This window comes from Rhinopithecus bieti, unplaced genomic scaffold, assembly GCF_001698545.2.
Source record: "Rhinopithecus bieti isolate Rb0 unplaced genomic scaffold, ASM169854v2 scaffold_31548, whole genome shotgun sequence".
In the NCBI taxonomy this organism is placed as follows: Eukaryota; Metazoa; Chordata; class Mammalia; order Primates; family Cercopithecidae; genus Rhinopithecus; species Rhinopithecus bieti.
Genome location: NW_016814470.1, coordinates 2,042,633 through 2,068,802, shown reverse-complemented (window position 1 = coordinate 2,068,802; position 26,170 = coordinate 2,042,633). Strand labels below are relative to the sequence as shown.

The following is a 26,170-nucleotide window of genomic DNA, read 5'->3' as shown; positions in this document are numbered from 1 at the left end:
TCTCTTCTGCAAAGGTTTGACTAATAGAAAAAAGGATTTGTGAGATTAGTCTTAGGCGGTAGCCAATCTGCTGTACATTGTGCAAAGAATTTGTCTTTCTGTGTTCTGTAATGGAGAGAGGGGTATCACAGGATAGAATGTGGGTTTAAGACCCATATAAGCTCACTTTTCAAGCCAACTTGGCAGGCTGGTCAGTTACAAACCTTGCTACGGGTCCCTGAAACCAATACTGGATGAAATTTCTCTGTCTTGCTTTGTGTCCTTAAGAGCTTAACTTTGTGACCATGTGGGGATACTTTCTCTTGGTTTCTGCCATCCAGAGGACAGGAATTTTGGGGTTCATGTCATAGTCCTAAAAAATTTTTCTTGAGCAGTTAAAAGCCTGTGCAAGCTTGAAATTGGTTTTTCTAATCTCCTTCTGGGGAGAGCGATAGAAACTGCTCAATGCTGTAACTCAGTAGTTGAGGCTTTGCCTTTTGACAATGGCGGCCTGGGTTTTAGTCTTGGCTTCCGGAATGATTCCTTTCTGGGTTTTATTTATGAAACTCTGCCATTTATCGAGGTTCCCCCGCGCCGCCCCACCCCAGCCAACCCATGGATAGCTTCTGATTCCCTGTCTTGAATTTTCCTTTCTCTAAACTACCCTGGGGGAGATTCTAAATCTTGTTAAAAAACAAAAAAACAAAAAAGAAACTGCTTACCATCTCCTTGAGACATGTATGTGTCTATGGTTAAGTTATAACCTTAGCTAAAACTTATTAATTTAGTGTGGGAAGTTAACTGTGGTAGAATTTAAAAGCCAAAAATATTGGTCGCTTAGTGTGGCTAAAGTCGGGTAATAAAAATTTTTAAAGGATTTTTTTTTCTTTTTTTTTGAGATGGAGTCTCACTCTGTCGCCCAGGCTGGAGTGCAGTGGCCTGATCTCAGTTCACTGCAAGCTCCACCTTCCGGGTTCACGCCATTCTCCTGCCTCAGCCTCCAGAGTAGCAGGGTCTATAGGTGCCCGCCACCACTCCCGGCTAATTTTTTGTATTTTTAGTAGAGACGGGGTTTCACCGTGTTAGTCAGGATGGTCTCAATCTCCTGACCTCGTGATCCGCCCGCCTTGGCCTCCCGGATTCAAGCACCTAGGCTGGAGTGCAGTGGCGCAATCTCAGCTCACTGCAGCCTCTGCCTCCCGGATTCAAGCAATTCTCATGCCTCAGTTTCCCAAGTAACTGGGACCACAGGTGCACACCACCACGCCTGGCAATTTTTGTGTTTTTTATTAGAGACAAAGTTTCACCATGTTGTCCAGGCTGATCTTGAACTCCTGACCTCAAGTGATTAGCCACCTGAGCCTCCCAAAGTGCTGAGATTACAGGCATGAGCTATTGAGCCCGGCCCCTCCACAATCTATCTTTAGAATGTACCACAGCATGTGTGACTCTAGGTGGAAAAAAAATCCATGGCTCTCCATAATCAATACAGGTGACCTGTGACATTAACATCTTTTTTTTCTTTTTAAGACAGAGTTTCACTCTTGTTGCCCAGGCTGGAGTGCAATGGCACAATCTTGGCTCACCACAACCTCCGCCTCCCGGGTTCAAGCGATTCTTCTGCCTCGGCCTCCCGAGTAGCTGGGATTACAGGCATGTGCCACCATTCCCGGCTAATTTTGTATTTTTGGTAGAGACAGGGTTTCTCCATGTTGGTCAGGCTGGTCTCAAACTCCCGACCTCAGGTGATCCGCCCGCCTCGGCCTCCCAAAGTGCTGGGATTACAAACAGGAACCACTGTGCCTGGCCTCACATTAACGCCTTTTTTCAAGCTTTTTTTTGATTATGGCTTTTAGTAAGTAATACCTTTTGTCATAATCTAGTACACACATACAGTCATACATAACATAGTAAGCAATATCTATAAACATATATAACGAATACCACAAAACAGTACTTACCTTTACTCTGCAATACACTGGTATTTTCTGTCTATTCTTTTCCATACGATTCTACCTTTAAATGTTAATCATGACTCACTAAATAGATTTCACGATCCATTGAGAGGTTGTGACCTGCAGTTTAGAAAGCACTGCGTGAGCAGACATAATCGTGGTTTTAATGAATGGCAAACTACTTGGGAGTTGTTTATCATCTTGCTGAGGTGGGCATTTGACCCATGCTACAGGGAGGCTGAAGTTCAGGCACGTGTCATTCAGCTGATGAGTGACCTCAGCTTTCCCCCAGCTCCCTGCCCTATGAGTTGGTCCTTTTCTCCCCATGGTGGATTCAGGCATTGGCATGGCAGGATGGACTTCTGGTCCTTCCAACTCTAGGACCCATGCACATGTTCCCACTGTTCGTTAGAGACCTTCCTTATTTATTTATTTATTTATTTATTTTGAGACGGAGTCTCGCTCTGTCGCCCAGGCTGGAGTGCAGTGGCCGGATCTCAGCTCACTGCAAGCTCCGCCTCCCGGGTTTACGCCATTCTCCTGCCTCAGCCTCCCGAGTAGCTGGGGACTACAGGCACCTGCCACCTCGCCCGGCTAGTTTTTTTTTGTACTTTTTTTAGTAGAGACGGGGTTTCACCGTGTTAGCCAGGATGGTCTCGATCTCCTCACCTCGTGATCCGCCCGTCTCGGCCTCCCAAAGTGCTGGGATTACAGGCTTGAGCCACCGCTCCCGGCCCTTCCTTATTTTTGACTTTGCCAGGCCCTCACTGAGTGACCTCAAACAGGTCATTTCCTATCTGAGGTTCTCAGATATAAAATAGGAAGAAGGGTGGATTGAACTAGCCTGTGTTTCTCACAATAGTGGGGGAGGCAGTTTGCAGCAACAGGATGTGTATATATATGTATTTTTTTACTGGAAAGATTTGGGAATAAATTTTTTTGTGTTAAACAAAACTTTAAACGGCCGGGCGCAGGGGCTCAAGCCTGTAATCCAGCACTTGGGAGGCTCGGAGACGGGTGGATCTGGGCGAGGTCAGGAGATTGGAGACCAACCTAGCTAACACGGCAAAACCCCGTCCTACTAAAAAATAACAAAAACCTAGAACGGCCGAGTTGGCGGCGCCTGTAGTCCCAGCTACTTGGGAGGCTGAGGCAGGAGAATGGCGTAAAACCCGGAGGCGAGCTGCAGTGAGCCGAGATCTGCGCCACTGCACTCCAGCCTGGGCGACAGAGCCTAGACTCCGCTCAAAAAAAAAAAAAAAAAAAAAAAAAAAAACACACTTTAAACTATGGAGCAGACCTTACAAAGAGGCTACATGCTTTTTATGATACTTTTTTTATTGTAGTAAACTATACATAACATAAAATGTATCATGCTAAGCCCTTAAAAATGTGTAATTCATTGGTATTGAGTACATTCACGTTGTTGTGCAACTATGACCACCATCCATCTCCACAACTTTTTCATCTTCCCAAATAGAAACTATGTATCCCTTAAACACTTATTCCCCATCCCCCCTACCCGCCTCCCTGGCCCCCCTGCCAGACTGTCTTTACATAAATGTCTCTATAAATTTGTCTATTCCAGGCATGTCATCTTAGTGGAATCATACAATATTTGTCCCTTTGTGTCTGGCTTATTTGACTTAATGTTTTCAAGCCTTACCCACGTTGAAACACGTATTAGAATTCTAGTCCTTTTTTTTTTCTTTTTTTAAGAAATAGGGTCTTGCTCTGTTGTGCACGCTGGAGTGCAGTGGTGTGATCACAGCTCACTGTGGCCTTGTTCTCCTGAGCTCAAGCAGTCCTCCCACCTCAGCCTCCAGAGTAGCTGAGATTACAGGCATGAACTACCACATTGGGCCTTTTATTCTTTCCTAAGGCTGAGTAATATCCTGTAGTATAGATATACCACATTTTGTTCATCCATTCATCTGCTGATGAGCATTTGGGCTTCCACCTTTTGGTTGCTGTGAATAATGCTGCTGTGAAAATTGGTTTAGAAACACCTGCTTCAGGCCATGCACGGTGGCTCACACCTGTAATCCCAGTACTTTGGGAGGCCAAGGTGGGTGGATCACTTGAGCCCAGGAGTTTGAGACCAGCCTGGACAATACAGGGAGGCCTCATCTCTACAAAAAATACAAAAATTAGATGGTGTGGTGGCATGCATCTGTGGTCCCAGCTACTTAGGAGGCTGAGGTGAGAGGATCACTTAATCCCAGGAGGTCAAGGCTGCAGTGAGGCACTTTCAGCCTGAGCAACAGAGTGAGACCCTGTCTCAAAAAAAGAAAAAAAAAAATCTGTTTCAGCCCCTTTCCCTTCTTTTGGGTATATACGTAGAAGTGAAATTGCTGGATTACATGGTAATTCTGTTTAACTTTCTGAGAAACTGTCATACTGTTTTCCATAGCTATTGCACCACTTGACAGTCCCACCAGAAATGCATTAGTTTCCATTTCTCCACACCCTTGCCAATACTTACCTTCTGTGTTTTTGTTTGTTTTGTTTTTTGATAGCAGTCATCCTAATGGCTGTGAAGCAGCATTCCATTATGGTTTTGAATTGTGCTTCCCTAATGACTAGTGGTGCTGAGAATCTTTTTCACGTGCCTGTTGGTTGTTTGTTCTTTTATTATTGTTATTATTATTATTATTATTAATTATTTTATATTGGTTGTTTGCACATTTGGGGAAAATATCTATTCAAGCCATTTGCCCATTTTTGAATTGGCTTGTTTGGAATTTTTTTGTCAAGTTCTGGGAATTCTTTATATATTCTGGATATTATTCTCTTATAGATATCTGATTTGCAAATCTCCCATTCTGTGGGCTGTCTTTTCACTCTCTTGATAGTGTCCCTTGATGCATACAGGTTTTTTATTTTGATCACATGTTTTAAGGTAAAATGGTCTGAAAGCAGCTGGGGCCCCTGCTGCTAGGCTCTGCCTCCCTCCATCCTCCCCCAGGGTGCTATTCAGTCCTTGGAGGTGGTGAGGACTGCCAGGGCCTTCTGGCACAGTGATGGGATCAAGACTCGGCCTTGGTCACCTCCTGGGCCCTGTGCTGTTTTCTGTCCACATGAAGGAGATTAGACAGGCGCCCCAGGGGAAGGAGAGGATCAGAAGTGTGGCTCAGCCACCCAGAACCTGCCTGAATGCAGGACCTCCTCTTCACCTCTCACTCTCTGTTCTTCTCCAGCCATGCTCGGACCCTGCACCTTGCAGCGCTGGCTAAAGAAGCCAACTCCTCCTACCACACGCAGGAGGCGTTCAGACCACTCTGAGGATAAGTAGAAAGGTGATGCTGGCTTCTCTCTCCCGACATCTCCTCGCTGCCTTCTCACAGAACCTGAAACCCCTCTGTTAGCCTTGCTTCTTTGGGTCAAATGTATGACCATTTGTCTGAAATGCCTTCAACAAAATCCAGACATCCAGTGGTGATTTAGACTGGATGGCTTCTCAGAAGCTTCCTGGTCTCGTGTTTCCATTCTAAAGCGAGCACAGAGAAATTTCCTACCAGCGTTCTTTGCCTTTGCTATGCGTTACCCGATTATGAGTTGAGTGTTTTGTTTTCCAATATATTTTTCAGGAACAGGGAAGTGGCATTACAGCTGGGTCTATCTAGAGTTTTTCACATTCAGGGTCACTGCGTTCCATTATTAGGATAATAGGCTGTCTGGGGGAACACGGGTAATCCTGGACTTTCCCAGTGAATACTTATTTGGGATCCTTTCAGAAGGCACTTGACACAATCAGGGAAAGAAATAGAGGCAAAATAATGTAACACAGATTGAGATTTATTCCAAGGAATATGGTCTTCCAGTTGCAAATCCTGGTTTTGTGGTAAAAGAGTCTTTAAAGATTCCTTTAAAGAGCTGAGTAGTAAGTTTGGAGAAAGTAATCATTGCAGATGAACTTAGGCCAACTGCTCATTTACAATGACTATTTCATCAATCAATTTCAATATGCACTTTTTTTGCGACATTTTATCAGCTCTGAAATCAAGATTCATTTCCTATCAGCGGTGCCTCATGATAAAATTGGCAGCATTTGTGTGTGTGTGTGTGTGTGTGTGTGTGTGTGTGTATTAGTGGTAGGCAAAAACAGTGGCATGACTTCCAGCTGATAGTGTCTGAAGTTGATTGAAATACAGTCCTAGGCTCATTCTATCTGCAGGTACCTGAGAACTAGAAGGACCCCCACAATCTCAGCACCAGGTAGCACAACACAATGAAAGATTCAGGGTGAATTCCATCATGCATATCTTTTCTTTCTTTCTTTTTTTTTAAGCAAGCAGACAGAGAAACAGTATAATGACCTAGCAAACCCCAGCAAGCTACTCTTCCTCCTGAGTGGCTAGGACCACAGGCACATGCCACCATGCCCAGCTTATTTTTGCATTTTTGGTAGAGACGGGGTTTCACCATGTTGCCCAGGCTGGTTTTGAACTCCTGGACTCAAGCAATTCACCTGCCTCGGCCTCCCAAAGTGCTGAGATTACAGGCGTGGACCACTGTGCCCGGCTACAGCAAACTACTCTTTTAGAAACTCTTAGGCACACCTTGCTTGAAAGTTCATGCATGACTGATGTGACAGCTGTCTTGTGACATGCTTCAGCTGAACTTCTAGTTGTATTCAAACCATTGACTCTTCCCTAAAAGGCTTATCTGGACTCATTTGGAGGAGTGGCCTCTTTGGGGTATACCACAGCTGTCACGCAAGAGAGAGGGAAGCTTCTCACTAATTCACATATCTCTAATTCCACTCAATTCTCCAAAGAAACAGCATTCACTCTGCTAATTAGTAAACCCTCTGGTGTTGATTAAAAATAACCTCAACTGAATCCAAGCTGTACTCTCCGGAATGTGTGTGTGAGTTTATGATTCGTCTTTCAAATGCTAACTAACCACCCCCACCAGGGGTATGGATTAAAACTAACATTTTCATATCATGTTATCTATGTGAAGTATTTGAAAGCAAATTGCAAACAGCATAATAATAGCAAATGAGTACTTGTGACTTGGGATACATTTCTCAGCAATTAGCATTAAACACAGTTTTAACAAGTATAGATTTCAAACAACTTTGTTGGCGGCGAGAGTATTTTTCAAGTAAACTGTGTGAGGTGACTCAAAAGAGTGGCCGTAGTTGTGAAGATGCTCTTGCTGATTTTGAATACACTTATTTCTATGAAATATGAGTGGAGGCTGGGCACCGTGGCTCATGCCTGTAATCCCTGCATTTTGGAAGGTCGAGACAGGTGGATCACTTGAGCTCAGGAGTTAGAGACCAGTCTGGCCAACATGGTGAAACCTTGTTTCTACCAAAAAATACAAAAATTAGCTGGGCATGGTGGTGTGCTATAGTCCTAGCTACTTGGGAGGCTGAGGTGGGAGAAACTCTTGAACCCGAGAGGTGGAGGTTGCAGTGAGCTGAGATCACACCACTGTACTCCAGCATGGGTGACAGAGCGAGACCCTGTCTCAAAAGAAAAGAAAAAGAAAAAAGAAAAGAGACAGAAGAAAGGAAAGAAAGAAGGAAGGAAGGAAGGAAGGAAGGAAGGAAGGAAGGAAGGAAGGAAGGAAGGGAGGGAGGGAGGGAAATATGAGTGGAAAAGCTATTTTAAAATTGATATATTGAATATGTAATATTCAATATTCATATAAATATATGAATATATTTAGGGGTTCTGAATATGTATGCCTAACTAATTAATAAATTAATGCTGTGAAGAGACTTTATTAGTTTATTTGTATTACTAGAGGTTATTAAGTTTTTGGACCCTCTCACTGGGAAAATTGTCCATAGGCTTATAATTTGGCCACCTTTTATGTAAACATATTTGATAGGTGATGAGGTTTGCTAACTGTGTCCTTCAAGGCCTAAGATCCACAGAGTGTAGGCTGAAGTTCACTGTTGGGGGATCTTTATGGATGGGCCCCTAGCCTAAGAGGAATGAGACAGCCAAATGCAAATTTCACCTCTTAGTAATTTTGCTTGGTCTTGAATGGAAAAGTTTTAGCTTGAAACCTCCTGATGGTGATTTTGCTGTTGATTTGTCTGTTTTGTTTTCTTTTTTAAGGCTATTTCAGGGGAGCTCAGCACGTCCTGGAGAGTGTATTAAACACACACCCTCTTTTTGTTTTGATTTTTTTGAAGCTATTTAAAACTTATTTTAAAGCTTCAGAACTCTCTTTTAAATGAAATCTTACATTCAGGATTTGTATCCTAGGTAAAAAAAGAAATCTTGCGTAGCCAGGGGTGCCTGTAGTCCCAGGTACTTGGGAAGCTGAGGCGGTAAGATGCTTTACGCCAGGAGTTCGAGGCTGCAGCGTGCTGTGATCACACCTGTGAATAGCCACTGCATTCTAACCTGGGCAACAGAGTGAAACCCTTTCTTTAAAAACAAAATAAGACAAATGAAATCTTATACACAAATACACTGTTAAAACATTGGCAGAGCTTTACAGTTATGTTTTGATTTCAGAACTCTTAGAGGCCCTTTTGTTGCATTCAAAATGTTTCTAGACCTCTGCAGAGAACAAACCAAGTTGCTGTTTGAAATACTGGAAATTGCAAACTGGATTTTACAGTATTGATGAAATTCAGAGCTTGGATTATGATGGAAAGAAGCTAAAAAGACCAGTGAGTTCATTTCATGCTCAATCATAACTGAAATGATTAACCACAGGCACAACATAGGAATCAGTGGCCACGCATGATGACTTCCTGTGATTGGCCATGGATATTTTGTAATTTTTTTTTTTGGGGGGGACAGAGTCTCACTCTGTCACTCAGGCTGGAATGCAGTGATACAATCATAGCTCACTGCAGCCTCCACCTCCTGGCCCAAGCCATTCTCCCACCTTAGCCTCCCAAGTGGCTGGGACAACAGGCACGTGCCACCACGCCCAGCTAATATTTTTTTGTAGGGAAGAGGTATCACTATGTTGCCCAGGCTGGTCTTAAACTTTTGGGCTCAAGTGATCCTCTTGCCTTGGCCTTCCAAAGTGCCACCTTTTATCACCTTTTATGTAATTACAAGTGTGAGCCACCATGTCCAGCTGCAAATTTTTTTTTTTTTTTTTTTTTTTTTTTTTTTTTTTTTTTTGAGTACACAGTTTAACACTGTCGCCCAAGCTTAAGTGCAGTGGCTTGATCTTGGCTCACTGCAACCTCCAACTCCCAGGTTCAAGCAATTCTCCTGCCTCAGCCTCTGAAGTAGCTGGGACAACAGGCATGCGCCACCACACCTGGCTAATTTTTGTATTTTTATTTATTCATTTCTATTTTTTATTTTTTTGAGATGAAGTCTCTGTCGCCTGGCTGGAGTGCAGTGGTGCGACCTCTACTCACTGCAAACTCCGCCTCCTGTATTCAAGCGATTCTCCTGCTTTAGCCTCCTGAGTAGCTGGGATTACAGGCACCCACCACCATGCCAAGTTAATTTTTTCTGTGTGTTTTTAGTAGAGACGGGGTTTCACCATGTTGGCCAGACTGGTCTCAAACTTCTGACCTCAGGTGATCTGCCTGCCTCGGCCTTCCAAAGTGCTGGGGTTACAGGCGTGAGCCACCACACCAGGCCTCCAGCTGCAATTTTTGACAAACTTAAAGATTTACATTTTAAATGCAAAATAATCACGGATTAGCAAGAGAGTTTCTTATTTATCTGGAGGGCAAGAAAACATGACACAAGAAATCTCACACTTTTGAAACAGGAGGATCAAGTTGGTTCTTACCTGATAGTTTGGGTCAAGCTAATTAATTGGCAAAGAGGTTCATTGTTTAGCATCTAAGTTATAAATATCATTGTAAACATTCTGTATTTTCCATTTTCTCTCAGTCGGAAAAAGAAATTAAGTCCTAGTGTCTGCTAGGGTTTGAGTAAGTTCCTTTAATTAAAGTAAGTTCTCTTCTTAAAAGGAAACTTATACCTCATATTTTCTTTCTCAAAGGGAGGGACTTATATTATTATGTTTTCACTATAATCCAGAAAAAGGTGGGCATCTTCTGGTTAAAGTAGGGACAGAAGTGACCTCTCTTCCTCCCTGGTTGCCATTACCATCTCTACCCCTCCAAAAGTGGTCTCTGGGTGTCTTAGTCTGTTTGAGCTGCCATAACAAAATATCACGGATGAGTGACTCACAGACAACAGAAATTTCTCACAGTTCTGGAGGCTGGCACTTCAGTAGATTTGGTGCTTTTGCTCCATAGACACTGTGTCTTCTTGCTGTGTCTTCATATGGCTGAAGGGCAGGTGAGTTCTCCAGGGCCTCTTTTATCAGGGCGTAAATCCCATTCATGAAGACTCTGTCCTCATGACCTAACTACTTCCCAAAGACCTCACTTCTAAATACCATGGCATCAGGAATTAAGCTTCAACGTATGAATTTTTAGGGTGATACAAACATTCAACCTATAGCACAGGAGCATAATAACCAAGGACCCCACAGAGGGCAGTTTCAAAGCCTCCAATCTCTTGAGTCTCTGCAGCCAACAGTCCTCAGCTCAAAGGGCAGGGCTCCATGGACCACTAACATCTCTCCCACCCCTGACTCCCTCCACAGACCTTCAGGCAAACCAGAAACCAAAGACCGCCTACTGGCTGTGTGATCTCGGGCAAGGTCCCTAACTTTTGGACATCTCTGTTTTCCTCTCAACAAAATAGAAAATTAATTTTCCTGCCTGAAAATTAATCATAGCAAGTGTTTGTGGAACCCTTGCTTTTATGGCAGACCCTTTACATGGGTTATGTCTCTTAAGTATAACAAGAACTCTATGAAGAAAGTACTGTGATTTTAATTTTACAAATGGAGAAACTGAGGCACAGGGTGTTAAGTAACTTACCTAAGGTTACACAGGAAATGGCGAAGCAGTCTTTGAACGCAGGTGGTTTGAACCCAGCACTCGGGCCCTTACCCACGTTGCTGGGATTTCTCAGATGGCTGTGGTGAGGGTAAATGAGATGGGGCAGGCAGGCGAGATGACCAGCATAGGTTTGGTTCAGAGTGGGGGATAGTTTCCCTGCTTCTCAGGGTTTGCATGTGTTATTGGGTACTGTGAGGGTTAATTTTAGGTGTTAACTTGGCAGGAGACATGTTCCAAGATGTTCTTCCAAGAGGGCCTGAAATTGCATATAGTACTAGACCCCAGAGATGGCAGATTTCCGATCTGATACCCAAGATGGCTACTAGGTGACCAGAGGGGCAGGTAACTGTACTCAGTGAATACACTAGACAAAGGGTAATTTGTAGGGATTCACTGCCCAGGCCCAGTGGAGTGGGATGGTGTGAGATTTCACCGTGCCACTCGAACTATGCACTATTCAAAACTTATGAATCCTTTCTGGAATTTTCTATTTAATATTTTTAGACTGCCATTGACTTCAGGTAACTAAAAAAATGGAAGGCAAAACCTTGGATGATTGGGAGAATACTCTACCTTGAGAACTGGTAAAGCATCATTTTGGGGTACACCTGGGAGTGTGTTTCCAGGAGAGATTGGCGTGTGAGTCAGTGGACTGCATGGGGAAAAGTTGCCTGTAATGTAGGCGGACACCATCCAGTCGGCGTCCCCACCCACAGTGGTACGGCCTTCCCATCTCTGTCTGCGGGTTAAACTCTGCTCGCCCAAGGAACCAGAAATGGCCTCTCCAAGGCAGTTGCCAAGAAAGATAATTGTGATTCTCCTCAGGACCCACACATATCACTCATCTTTGCTTCTAGACCTGCAACCAGACGTGAATCCCGGCAGGTCCCTGAAGGTGAGGCCCAAAATGTGCCCCACAAGGAGCTGCACTACTCTCACAAGAACCAAATTCAGGGAACATGTATGGGGATGGCTATCAGGGTGTGGGATAATATGGAAGGAACATCAAGTTGGATCAGGCCGAATTTATTGCTGTGGGCACACTAAACAAAGATCCTGCATGTAATGTTCTGGCGTAGGGAGTTAGGAAAAGCACTAACACTTTGGTTAGTCGGCTGAAACATGAATCAAACCATGAGCCACTATTAACAAGTTGGAGATGTTCAATATCCCTTAGTTTATTTTTATTTTTTGAGATGGAGTTTCACTCTTGTTGCCCAGGCTGGAGTGCAATGGTGTGGTCTCGGCTCACTGAAACCTCTGCCTCCTAGGTTCAAGGATTCTCCTGCCTCAACCTCCCGAGTAGCTGGGATTACAGGTGCCCACCACCATGCCCAGCTAATTTTGTATTTTAGGAGAGATGGGGTTTCACCATGTTGTCCAGGCTGGTCTCAAACTCATGACCTCAAGTGATTGGCCCACCTTGGCCTCCCAAAGTGCTGGGATTACAGGCGTGAGCCATGGCACCTGGCCTTCCCTTAGTTTCAAGTAGAGGAAAGGATTCACAGGCTTAGGGAGATTGGAAGGCTAGAGTGGATTTTTCATTTAAGACCTATTCATCCTAAAGAGCTTTGATTGCTCACTTCTGTAGGCCAGACTTTACAATGGAAAAAGCAGTCGTTCAATTGGAAAAGTTAAATGCAGTGGGAATAACTGGATCCCAGGGTGGCAGGGGCCATGTGGTAGCACTCAGCTCCAACGGCAAAGTGGGTATAGTTATGGTCATGGACAGCAGAGGCAGAGAACCAATCAGAATCATCTGTCTCATGCAGCTCTATGGCATTGGCCGGTCTAGAAGTGAAATAGAAAGTCTACTACAATATTACTTGATCTGTATAAGCAGACAACTTTCAGGTCAAGTCAACAAAGGCCTAATTCAGAGTGTAAGAACAGGCTAGACGTGGTGGATCACACCTGTAATCCCAACACTTTGAGAGGCCGATGCAGGCGGATAACTTGAGGTCAGGAGTTTGAGATCAGCCTGGCCAACATGGTGAAACCCTGTCTCTACTAAAAATACAAAAATTAGCCAGGTGTGATGGTGCACGCCCGTAGTCCCAGCTACTTGGGAGGCTGAGGCACAAGAATCGCCTGAACTCAGGAATCGGAGGCTGCAGTGAGCCAAGATTGAGCCACTGCACTCCAGCCTGGGCAACAGAGTGAGACCTGTCTCAAAAAAAATAAAAATAAAAAAATCACACACACACACACACACACACACACACACACACACACACAAAACAAACAAAAAAAACCAGAGTGTAAGAACAGAGACTCACAGTCCCTCAATCAGTTCCCAGACATGAGCCAGTTTATAGACCCAAAAGCCCTTGAATATGGGGGAGGCTGGGTTCCCTAAGGGAGGGGGACACTACTGAAAATTTATACTATTATTCTTTCTCCCAGCCTTCGCCAAAGGGACCTGTGGCCCAGGGTAACTGTGCATTGGGAAAAGGAGGTAATCAGAGCTTTCAAGGATGGCTATACACCAGCTCTGTGCTGATGTTGAGTCCAGGAGGCCCAAAATGTTACTGTGGCCCTCTAGTCAGAGGCGAGGCTCATAGAGGTGAGGTGATCACCGGAGTTGTAGCTCGGGTCTGACTCACAGTGGGTCCAAGGGAATAGACATACTTAGAGGCTGGCAAGAATCCCCACATTACTTCCCTAACCTGTGAGGGGAGGGCTATTGTGGTGTAAATGGCCAAAAGAAAGCCATTAGAACTGTCTCTACCTAGAAACATAATAAATCAGAAACAGTATCGCATCCCTGGAGGGATTGCAGAGATTAGTGCTACTATCAAGGACTTGAAGACACAGGGGCGGAGATTCCCACCACATCCTCATTCAGCTTACATATTTGGCCTGTGCAAAAGATAGATGGATCCTGAATAATCCAGAAGACAGTGGATTATTGCAAGCTTAACCAAGTGGTGACTCTAATTGCAGCTGCTGTACCAGGTATGGTTTCATTTCTTGAGCAAAATAGCACATCTCCTGGTACCTGGTATGCTGCCATTCATCTGGAAAATGCCTTTTTCTCCAACCCTGTCTCTAAAACCCACCAGAAGCAACTTGGTCTCAGCTGGCAAGGCCAACAACACACCTTCACCGTCCGACCTCAGGGGTATGTAAACTCTCCGGCCCTTTGTCTTGATTTAGTTTGCAGGGCACTTGATCGCCTTATCTTTCCACAAGATATCATGCTGGCCCAGTACATTGATGGTGTTGTGCTGATTGGACCTAGTGAAGTAGCAGCCACTCTGGGCTTATTTGTAAGACATTTGCTTACATAGAGGGTGAGAAATCTGACAAAATTCAGGGGCCTTCTACCTCAGTGTAACTTCTAGGGATCCAGTGGTGTGGGTTGGGTATCTTGAGATATCCCTTCTAAGACGAGGGATAAGTTGTTGCATTTGGCCCCTCCTACAACTAAGAAAGAAGCACGTGAACACCTTGGGCTTGTTTGGATTTTAGGGATGCATATTCCTCATTTGGGTATGTTACTCTAGTCCATCTACCAAGTGACCTGAAAAGCTGCTAGCTGTGAGTGGAGCCCAGAACAGGAGAAGGCTCTGCAACAGGTCCAGGCTGCTATGCAAGCTGCTCTGCCACTTGGGTCATATGGCCCAGCAGATTGATTGGTACTTGATGTGTCAGTGGCAGATAAGGGTGCTCTCTGGAGACTTTGGCAGGCCCCTGTAGGTGAATTGCAGCAGAGGCCCTTAGAGGGCCTTTTGGAGCAAGGTCTTACTATCATCCAAGGATAAATACCCTCCTTTTGGGAGGCAGCTCTTGGCCTTAGTAGGACTCGGCCTTAGTAGAAACTGAATGCTTGACCATGGACCACCAATTTACCACATGACCTCAGCTACATATCATGAACTAAGTGTTATCTGACCCACCAAGCCATAAAGTTGGGCATGCACAGCAGCATTCCATCATCAAATGGAAGTGGTTTATACATGACCAGGCGTGAAGAGATCCAGAAGGCACAAGTAAGTAAGTTATATGAAGTGACACAAATGCCCATGGTTTCTACTCCTCCTACTCTGCCTTCTTTCTTCCAGCCTGCACCTCATGGGAAGTGCCGTACGATCAGTTGACAGAGGAAGAGAAACAGGGCCTACTGTCCAGATGGATCTGCAGGAGATGCAGGCCACCTGAAAATGGACAGCTGCAGCGCTATGGCCCTTCTACGAGGCATCCTTGAAGGACAGTAGTGAAGGGAACTCTTCTCAGTTGGCAGAACTTCAAGCAGGGCACCCGGTCATGCACTTTGCTTGGAAGGAGAAATGGCCGGATGTATACAGTATACTGATTCACGGGTTGTAGCCAGTGGTTTGGCTGGATGGTCAGGAATATGGAAGAAACATGACTGGAAAATTGGTGACAAGGAAATTTGGGGAAGAGGTATGTGGATGGACCTCTCTGATTGGACAAAGGAGGTGAAGATATTTGTGTCTCATGTTAGTAGTTACCAAAGAGTGACCTCGTCAGAGGAGGACTTTAATAATCAAGTGGATAGAATGACCTGTTTTATAGATGCCAGTCAGCCTCTTTCACCACCCATCCCTGTCATCATCCCAGAGTCTCATGAATAAAGTGGCCATGGTGGCAGGGATGGAGGTTATGCACTGGCTCAGCAACATTGACTTCCACTCACTGAAGCCAGCCTGGCTACAACCACTGCTGAGTGCCCAATCTGCCAGCAGTAGAGACCACCACTGGGTCCCTGATGTGGCACCATTCCCTGGGGTGATCAGCCAGCTACCTGGTGGCAAGTTGCTTACACTGGACCCCCGTCCATCGTGGAAGAGGCAGTGTTTTTTCCTTACTGGAATACATATTTAATCTGGATATGGATTTGTCTCCCCTGAATGTGATACTTCTGTCGAAACTACCATCCACGGACTCATAGAATGCCTTATCCATTGCCATGGTATTCCACACAATATTGCTTTTGACCAAGAAACTCATTTTACAGCCAAAGAAGTATGACAGTGGGCCCATGTTCATGGAATTCACTGTTTTTACCATGTTCCTGTTATTCCGAAGCAGCTGGCTTGATAGAACAGTAGAATGGCCTTTTGAAGTCATAATTACAGAGCCAGCTAGGTGGCAATACCTTGCAGGGCTGGGGCAAGGTTGTCCAGAAGGCTGTACATGCTCGGAATCAGCGTTCAATATATGGTACTATTTCTCCCACAGCCCAGATTCACAAGTGCAGGAATCAAAGAAATGGAGAGGGTGAGGGGCACCACTCACCATTATCGCTAGTGACTCACAAACAAAACTTTTGCTTCCTGTTTCCAAGAAGATTTGATGCTCTGCTGGTCTAAAGGTCTTAGTTCCAGAGGAAAGAATGCTTCCACCAGGAGACACAACAATGATTCTACTGAGCTAGAAGTTAAGACTGCTACCCAGCCACTTTGGGCTTCTCATGCCTCTGAATCAACAGGCTAAGAAAGGAGTGATGCTTTGGGCTGGGATGATTGATGTGGATGACCAAGAAGAAACTGCCCTTCTACCCGACAATGGGAGTGAGGAAGAGTATGTCTGCAATATAGGAAAGCTCTTTGGGCCTCTCAGTATTATCCTGCTCTGTGATTAAGGTCAATGGGAAACTATAACAACTCAATCTAGGCAGTACTAACAAATGGCCCAGACCCTTCAGGAATTAAGGTTTAGGCCAACCCATTAGGTAAAGGACCATGACCAACTAAGGTGCTTACTGAAGGCAAAGAGAATGCAGAAGGGATAGTATAAGACGATAGTTGTCAATACCAGCTACAGACATGATCAGTTACAGAACCAAGGACTGTAATTGTCATGAGTAGTTCCTCCCTGTTTTGTTAAGAATATGTTTCCATGTATATGTACATATATTAACAAATATCTTTGTTTTTTGTGCTTCTCTTATTTCTTTATCATGTAATATAAGATTCATTGACCTCGTATCAGTAGTTAAGTATTATTAATGTTATATCATAGTATTTAAGTTATGAGATATCAAGAGAAGAGTAAACATCACCCAAGAACTTTACCTCCTCTTCTGTGGAAGGGATTAGTGCGTTTTGGGTCGTATGCAGGATAATTGTATCATGTTATGCAGAACTATTTTCTTGTTATTGTCTTTGTTTGGAGATTAAATATGATTTAGGAGATGCAGATGGGTGCCAAGTTGACAGGGGGTAGACTTGTGATGGTTAATTTTAGGTGTCCACTTGACTGGATTAGGGAATACCTAGAGAAATGCTAAGAGTGATTTCTGGGTGTGTCTGTGAGGATGTTTCCAGAGGAGATTGGGTTGTGAGTCCATGGACCAAATGGGGAAGATCCACCCTCGATGTGGGCAGACACCATCCAATCAACAAGGGCCCAGATAGAACAAAAAGAGGAAATTCAAATTCTCTCTTTCTCCTGGAGCTGGGGCACCCTTCTTCTCCTTCCCTTGGGCATCAGAACTCCAGGCTCTCTGGGCCTTGGACTCTAGGACTTGCACCTCCACCCGACAGAGTTCTCAGGGCCTTCTGTCTCAGCCTGAAAGTTAAACCATCAGCTTCCCTCATTCTGAGTCTGTAGGACTTGGACTGAGCCACACTGCTGGCATCCCAGTGTCTCCAGCTTGTTAGACAGCTTGTTGTGGGAATTCTTGGCTGGTATTATCACATGAGCCAATTCCCCTATCACCCATCTCTCTCTCTCTCTCTCTCTATCTACCTATCTAGCTATCTACTTGGTTCTGCCTCTCTGGAGAACTCTAATACAGGTGTATATTTGTCTTATTTCTTCTTTCTTTCTCTTTCTTTCCTTTTCTTTTCTTTTCTTTTTTTTCTTTCCTTCCTTCCTTCCTTCCTTCCTTCCTTCCTTCCTTCCTTCCTTCCTTCCTTTTCTTTTCTTTTCTTTTTTATCCTTGAGACAAAGTCTCACTCTGTTGCCCAGGCTGGAGTGTAGTGGTGAGATCTCGGCTCACTGCAACCTCTGTCTCCCGGGTTTAAGAGATTCCCCTGCCTCAGCCTCCCAAGTAGCGGGGATTACAGACATTCGCCACCACACCCAGCTAATTTTTGTATTTTTAGCAGAGACAGGGTTTCACCATGTTGGTCAGGCTAGTCTCGAACTCCTGACCTCAGGTGATCCACCTGCCTCAGCCTCCCAAAGTGCTGGGATTACAGGTGTGAGGCACTGTGCCCGGCCTGTCCTATTTCTTTATTTCTTTTTTATATATTTCTTGGAGACAAGGATAGTCTTATTCATCTTTTTTCCCCTGTGCAATGAAGGAATAGAATGATACAAAGCATGCCTACTTCCCTCTATTCTGCGTATCACAAACTTAAACCATTTTTATATCAGTTAAATTCTCAGCTTTTCCTTAAATCTGCGGCAGCCCACAGATAATAATCAGCTATTCACTTATCCCTTACCCTTTCTTGCCACATGATTAAAATGCAGTAAGCAGTGAATGAATGAAGAAATTAATGAATCCTACACTACTTTGTATTTCCCCTTAGTTTTGCATGGCTAATGTGGTCATCCTACCTAGATAGTGTGACAGTAGGGACTGCGTCTTTCTTTTTCTTCCCATGATATTGAGTCAAAGCCAGGGAGAACTAGGGGACCTAGGTAGGCAGGTCTGTGGAGACCCAGCCTTGATTTCTATTGTTGTCTAAGCCTTCTCCGGTGTGTTTGAGTTTCCCTATTACTGGACTTTTGCCTCTTGTCCTGCCATTAGGTGGATTAGTGGTACTTCTGTGAATGTGCAAGGCTCAGTGATTTAGCCATGAAAAACTAAGTGTACCATGGCTTATTTACATCAGTGTTGTATTTTTTGCAAAGTATTAACTTTTATTTTTTAACCTGGGCAAAATGTAGGTGAGTTTTAATAAGTTATTTTCTTTATTATTCTATAATTTTGAAATTGTATGTCACTATTTTATTGGTATAAAATATACATAACATTTAGCATTTTACCCATTTTGAAGTGTGTAGCTCAGTGGCATTAAGTACATTGGTAGTGTTGTGCAACCATCGCCATCATCCGTCTTCAGAACATTTTTATCATCCCAAACAGAAACTCTGTGTCCTTTAAACACCAACTCCCCGTTCTCTCCCCCCAGCCCATGATAACCACCATCCAGCTTCCTGTTTCTAGGAATTTGACTACTCCGGGTGCCTCGTGGAATTGTACAATATTTGTCCTTTTAAGTGGCTCACTTCACTTAGCTTAAGGTCTTTAAAGGTGTGTCCTCGTTGTAGCATGTATCAAAATTTCCTTCCTTTTTAAGGATGAATAATGTTCCATTGTATGTATAGTTCACTGATATAGTTTGAATATTTGTCCCTGCACAAATCTCATGTTGAAATGTAACCCCCAATGCTGAAGGTGGGGCCTGGAGGGAGGTGTTTGTATCATGGGGGCAGATCCCTCGTGGTTTGGTGCTATCTTTGAGATAGTGACTTCTGTCAAGATCTGGTTGTTTAAAAGTGTGTGGCATCTCCCCACCCACTATCTCTTTCTCTCTTTCTCTCTCACTCCTGCTTTTGCCATATGATTTGCCAGCTACTCCATCGCCTTCCGCTGTGATTGTAAGCTTCCTGCAGCCTCCCTAGAAGCTGAGCAGATGCCAGCACCATGTTTCCTGTCCAGCCTGCAGAACTGTGAGCCAATCAAACCTCTTTTCTTTATAAATTACCCAGTCTCAGGTTTTGTTTGTTTGTTTTCTTGTTTTTGAGACAGAATCTTACTCTGTCGTCCAGACTAGAGTGCAGTGGTGTGATCTTGGCTCACTGCAACCTCCATCTCCCAGGTTCAAGCAATTCTCCTGACTCAGCCTCCTGAGTAGCTAGAACTACAGGCGTGCACCACCATGCCTGGCTAATTTTTGTATTTTAGTAGAAATGGGGTTTCGCCACGTTGCCCAGGTTGGTCTCAAACTCCTGACCTCAGGTGATCCACCCACCTCAGCCTCCCAAAGTGCTGGGATTACAGGCATGAGCCACCACGCCCAGCCTCAGGTATTTCTTTATAGCAATGCAAAAATGGACTGATACCACCACATTTTATTCATTCATCCTTTAATGGACACTTGGGTTGCTCCCACCCTTTGAGTATTGTGAATAATGCTTCTATTACTGTTTTTAAGAAAGAATCATATTTACAACAGTGAAATAAACAGATTGTATTTTGCTGCATAGTTCCAGAAAACACTTGGAACATAAATATAAGAAGAAGCAAAAGTAAACAAACCACAAAAATCAAAACGACTTCAAGTTCAAACTGTGAGCATCATTACTTCATTAAATAGGCATTTGCTGAGGTCCAGGGTGGGCCAGGCATACACCCCAAGTTTCCAGCCAGCTGTGGGAGGCTTCTTCCTGAGGGGGCAGACAAGGCCTAGAGAGTTAGCTATGTCTATAGGTACGATATGGTTGGTGCCGCAGGTACATACAAGCAAGGTCTCTGCGTGTTCAGAGGCAGGGAAAGAAGCCCTCTGGTTGATGGGGACTATGAGGAGGGCTCTCAGGAGGTGGTAGACTTCGGCCCAGTGATGATAGGGGTAGAGGAGGAAATTTACTATGGTCAATTTCCAACTCTGCTCTTCTTTGCTAAATCCAAGGTGTATTTTTCTTTTTCTTGGACCTGTTCCAAGGGTTCTGGGTCTCTGTGGTGCACATTACTCACAGCTGTTAAGTGGTCTTCATCCTGCATTTAAGCAATCTTGTTACTTACTCTTGAGTTGCTCTGTCTCCAACAAGTGCCTTGGATTTATTTGCTTGGCTTGGTTCTTTCGTGTGTCTCAGGGCAACCGAACTCTGGTCAGCTTTCTGGAAGAGTTGAGTTGCTTCTCTTTCTGTGATCTGGGGCAACTCCTGGTCCTCTTCCACCCACTGGCTAGACACAGACTAAAGATCCTACTGTCCATCCAGGCGCAGCCTCTGGTGGAGTGAAGCAGTGAGCAGCCCAGCCCTCCCACTGCGTTGCTGCCTTGGGAAAGTTATTCTACCCCTCCCACCTTCATGTGTAACATGAGAAGACTAGGTGACCTCTAAGACCCTTTTCAGCTCTGTGGCTTTTTTTTTTTTTTTTTTTTTTTGGAGACAGAGTCTTGCTGTATTGCTCTGGCTGGAGTGCAATGGCATGATCATGGCTCACAGCAGCCTGGACCTCCTGGGCTCAAGTGATCCCACTTTAGCCCGCCCTTGAATAGCTGGGACTACAACACCATGCCCAGCTAATTTTAATTTTTTCTTTGTAGAAACAAGGTCTCACTATATCGCCCAGGCTGGTCTTGAACTCTGGGGCTCAACTGATCCTCCCATCTCAGTCTCCCAAATTTCTGGGATTACAGGCATGAGCCACCACATCTGGCCTTAGCTCTGCAATTTTATGATCACTGTCTTAGTCCATTTGGCATGCTATCACAAAATACCTAAGACTGGGTAATTTATAAACAACAGAAATGTATTGCTAATAGTTCTGGAGGCTGGGAAGTTCAAGGTCACTGTGCCAGCAGATTCCGTGTCTGATGAGGGCCCATTCCTCATAGATGTCTCCTTCTATGTGTCCTCACATGGTGGAAGGGGTGAACAAGCTCCCTCAGACCTCTTTTCTATGAGCACTAATCCCACTCATAAGGGCAGAGCCTTCATGACATAGTCACTTCCCAAAAGCCCTGCTCCTTGTCACCACAATGGAGATTAGGTTTTGACACATGAATTTTGGTGAGACACAAACAGACCATAGTAATTGCCCATATTATTATTTAATTACTTCCCTCCAGCACTCTTGGAGTGGATGACTCAGCCGTCTGATCGTTTTGCTGTTTTTAAGGAAGCTTGATCTTGTGCCATCATGTGTAGCAAGTATATGTTCAATAGTTGAACAAGCGGACTGTCCTGACCCAGCTGGCGTTAGGCTGAAACTGACTGGATTTCTTCATGCTGTCCTCTTTCAGGGAAGCAGCACAGCACCAGCTAGGCAGAGACGCCCCAGGCCATGTCAGAGCTTTGATTGAGGCGTGGTAACAGGGAGGCGCTGTCACCCACTGGCCTTGCCAACCCAGCTCCAAGATGCTGAGCCTGAAGCTCCCCAGGCTGTTTAGCATAGACCAGATACCGCAGGTATGTGCTCTATTTGTTATGATGGTTCATTTCCAGGGTGTGACCAGGGCTTGGCCTCTGCAATGGGGGACTGTTGTCTTCACCTAGTCTGTTCTGTACAGGCCCATTCTCTTCAAGGATCCCCTTCCACACTTCCTTGGGCGATATTACAGCCTCCTACTTCCCCCACCTACCTTGAAATGGAAGTATTCCCAAAGTTGTTTAAGTTGTAACCCTTTCTTATAACATCTGTGTTTTATCCAGAAACAAAGTCATTACTGAGATTCAACCTGAAGAGATAAAGCCAGCAGCAGCTGGCTGGATAGGAGGTTTATTCTTTTAGGACCCTCCTATGGGTGCTTGAAAGCAGACTATGGGCAAAGGCACACCAGGGCATGGCTTTGCTCATCCCCGTTACTTGCAGGATGCCCAGACCAGGCCTTCACTGGGGTGATGGGGAGGGTTGTTGAATGGGCCTTAGCACTGTCTTGTAGTGGACTCATGGGCCTGGGAGCTCACAGGCAGGTATCCTGAAGTATGTGAGACTCACTGATGATCTGCTTTAATAAGCCATAGGTGAGCCTGGTTGTGTGCTACAGAGAACTGGTGCACTTCCTCCTTCCCTTGCAAAGGACACATCATTGTGTTGCACCTCTTTGTTGATGTCAAATTTCCTTCCTTTTTGACTAAGAAGAGTGGGTGTCATTTCATGGTGGGAAGTTTCATTGGGAAGATGTGACAGAGTGGAGGAGAGTTCTACTTGGCTGATTGCCAGGCACTTATGACTTGCCCTAGAAAAATAGTTTCAAAATAAACTCAACATCACCAATGGAAGGTTGAGGGGGAAACTGCCAAACCCTAACCCTAAAAGCCTGTGAAGCCAGGTGATTCCAGGAAGATGGCATGGGGGAAAACCATAAGGGATTCAGAGTTGTTTGGTGGGGTAAGCTGAGGAATGTGGTAAGTAATAGGCAAGCTACATGTGTGGCTGGCTCCCATGATACTGGGCAGAGCGCCTGCCTCTGTTCTCACAGGGCCATCACCTTCTCTTCTTGGTGCACTTCGCTGGTTGGTTCTACCCACAGAGCATTAGCAGCTGTGATTAGTGGGAACACAGTGTGATTCTTGAATGTATTTACTCATGAAATTTCTATTGACTGCCTATTATGTGCAAGGGATTCAGCGAATAACTACATACAAATCCTGTCCTTGCGTGGCTCATATGCTGGTCAGGAAGATTTTTAAATGTGCATGAGAAATTCTTTCCTAAAGTGGGTTAGGGTCTCTCTTAAGATTGTTTCAGAGAAGGGATTGGTCACTTCCATCACGGAGGAGTGTATTAGTTCATTCTCACATTGCTGTAAAGAACTGCCTGAGACTGGGTAATTTATAAAGAAAAGAGGTCTAATTGACTCACAGTTCCTCATGGCTGTGGAGGCCTCAGGTAACTTACAATCATGGGGGAAGAGGCACGTCTTACATGGCAGCAGGTGAGAGAGAGCACGATGTGAAGGAGGAACTGTCAGACACTTACAAAACCATCAGATCTCGAGAGAACTCACTCACAGTTTGGGGGACAATACCCCCATGATCCAGTCATCTCCCACCAGGTTCCTCCCTCGACACGTGGGGATTATAGGGATTACAATTTGAGATGAGATTTGAATGGGGACACAGAGCCAAATTATATCAAGCAGGAAGGGATCAGGGAAGTCTTCATGAAGGGGGTGGTCTGTAAGACAGATTTTGAGGGGTGGACAGGATTGTGGAGCTGGTGAGAGCATTCCAGGTGGAAGGAGCAGTGTGAGCAAAGGCCTGGAGATGGGAGATCATGGGACAGGTGGTGATGGCGGGAGGACTGAGGAGCCTCTTTCGAGTAGAGGTTATGGCAGTCTGCTTATATATCTTTCTGGACATTTTGGTCAGGGTTGGGTTCAGAGTATGTCCACAGGAAAGAAGTGAAGGGGGCCGAGTGGTATCAATAGGTCCTTTGGGTAACCTGCTGGGAATCTGAATGTATGGAGATTCTGAATGTCAGAACTGGACAACTAAGGCAGAGTCTAAGGGAGAAAGATGAATATGTCCTCTCTGTCCAGTTTTTCATAAGTTAGAGGATGATAATATCTTTTAGTGAAATGGCAGTAGCTAGAGGCAGAAAACCAGCATCACACGTTGCATCCACCATTTGCTTCAAAATCTTCCTTGGGCTCCAGCATCCACTATTGGGTTTTTGGGCATCACACCCAGGGTTCATGAAGCCATAGAGAAAATACAGTGGCTCTGTCTGCCTGGAGGGTAGTTTTGCCTGAGGATTTGGGGCAAAGACATTTATTAGTATTAAAACAGATGCACGCATATTAAAAATGGAATGCACAATTTACATGAATATTTAAAATAGGATACTTCATACAATTGTTAAAGCTTACCTTTGGTGGGCTCTGTGGGTTCCAATACTTGGTTTTTAGAGTGGCCTCAAGCAAGATAATCTCTCTACCTCAGCTTTTGCTTCTGTAAAATGGGAATGAAAATAGTATCTGCCTCCTGGGGTTTTGAGAATTAAATGAGATAACCCAAGTGAAATGCCTGGCACGTGGTGAACAATTAATAATGTTGGTTGTCATTATTATCATTCTCTCCTAGGCTCTCTAGGGCACTTTGCAGGGTAGAGCATGCTGGCAGGAGACTTCAGAGGCCCTGTCCATAGACTAGAACCCCAGCTCCCCAGCCTGCTGTTCACCATCTTCACCAGCTTGATCCCTCCCCACCTCTTCCACCACGTCCCATCCACAGACCCTCTTCTTTTTATTCTCCCCAGCAGATGCAACCTTCACTTGTCTTGATTTCTGTTTGAAGAAGGCTTTCCTCTCCCCAACCTTTGCTCCCCCTTTCTGGCTTCCTTCTTTGTGGAGTGGCATGTGCTTACTCCCTTCCCTGAGCTCTTTCAGTTGTTGGTTGTACTTCTGCAAGCTGCCCTGTACACCTGCCTCTCCTTTTGTATATCAGCCAGCTATGTGACCTGGGCCACTTCACTACCCTGTCTGGGCCTCAGCCATCTGTAGGGAATGGTGTGCCCACCTCTCTGCATCATCAGAGTTGTAATCTTGGCCCATTCTTGGTGCATTCCTGGCTGATAGATTGTTCATGGAAAAGGGCAGTTTCTCTCTTCCCTCAGAAGGCAGAACTTGTGTGTATGCTTAAATAAATAATATTTAGTCTTCCTTGTGTCCAAAACTAAGCCTGGGTACATTAGAGGGTTATTAAAGAAAAAAGACAAGTTCATATGCAACATGGCATGACACTTTGCCAGGAAACAAGAACATCGAGTGTCAAATTGCTAATCTGTTTTTTTTGTTTGTTTGTTTGTTTTTGAGACAGAGTCTCGCTCTGTCACCCCGGCTGGAGTGCAGTAGCACAACCATGACTCACTGCAACCTCTGCCTCCCAGGTTCAAGCAATTCTCCTGCCTCAACCTCCCAAGTAGCTGGGACTACAGGTGCACACCACCACGCCCGGCTAATTTTTGTATTTTCAGTAACAACAGGGTTTCACCGTGTTGACCAGGCTGGGTCTCGAACTCCTGACCTCAAGTGATCCGCCTGCCTCGGCTTCCCAAAGTTCTGGGAATACAAGATTGAGCCACTGCGCCCAACCAAACTGCTAAGCTTTAATTAACTACAGCCTTGACTCACAGGCTACCGGTAAACACATCCCATAGTCCCAGATGCCTTAGTTTAGAGGCACGGACAGGAGGATTCCCTGAGGCACTGGTCTACACAGAGAGGAAAAGCAACGCTGTTTCCAGACTTGCACTGCAGCTCTGCCACACAGTCATAACCTCAGTCTCAGTGTTCTTATCTGTAAAATGGAGGTGACTCCTGTTAAGTCAGTCTCACAGGGCAACTGTGAAGATCCAAGAAAAATGAAATAGAACAGTGGGATTATTACGAACGAAGGAAGCATAGCCAGATCAGTGGCTGGCATTAGTGTTTGGTAGGTGGGCTCAGGCACTGGGAACAAGGAGCCATCTCAATGGGCAAATGGTTTCTCCAGCCCAGGGCTGTTCAGAGAGGGTGCTTAGATCACCAATATCAGAATCACCTGGTAGTCTATTAAAATATGATAGGAGCCGGGCTTGGTGGGTCACACCTGTAATCCTAGCACTTTGGGATGCCGAGGTAAGTGATTTTAAGGCAATCACCATTCTGTCTCAAAAAAAGAAAAAAATATATATATATATATATGTGTGTGTGTGTGTGTGTGTGTGTGT

The 26,170-nt window shown here is 44.9% G+C and overlaps 1 protein-coding gene across 1 annotated transcript in view; it reads left to right on the top strand.

Annotated features, from left to right (window-relative positions):
• The window catches only part of PAQR5 (progestin and adipoQ receptor family member 5), a 106,017-nt gene that overhangs the window by 33,324 nt on the left and 46,523 nt on the right, over positions 1–26,170 (top strand). Inside the window, 1 exon segment of the mRNA XM_017851103.1 lies at positions 21,759–21,924. Coding sequence (XP_017706592.1) covers positions 21,874–21,924 — 51 coding nt within the window. The 5' untranslated portion in view covers positions 21,759–21,873.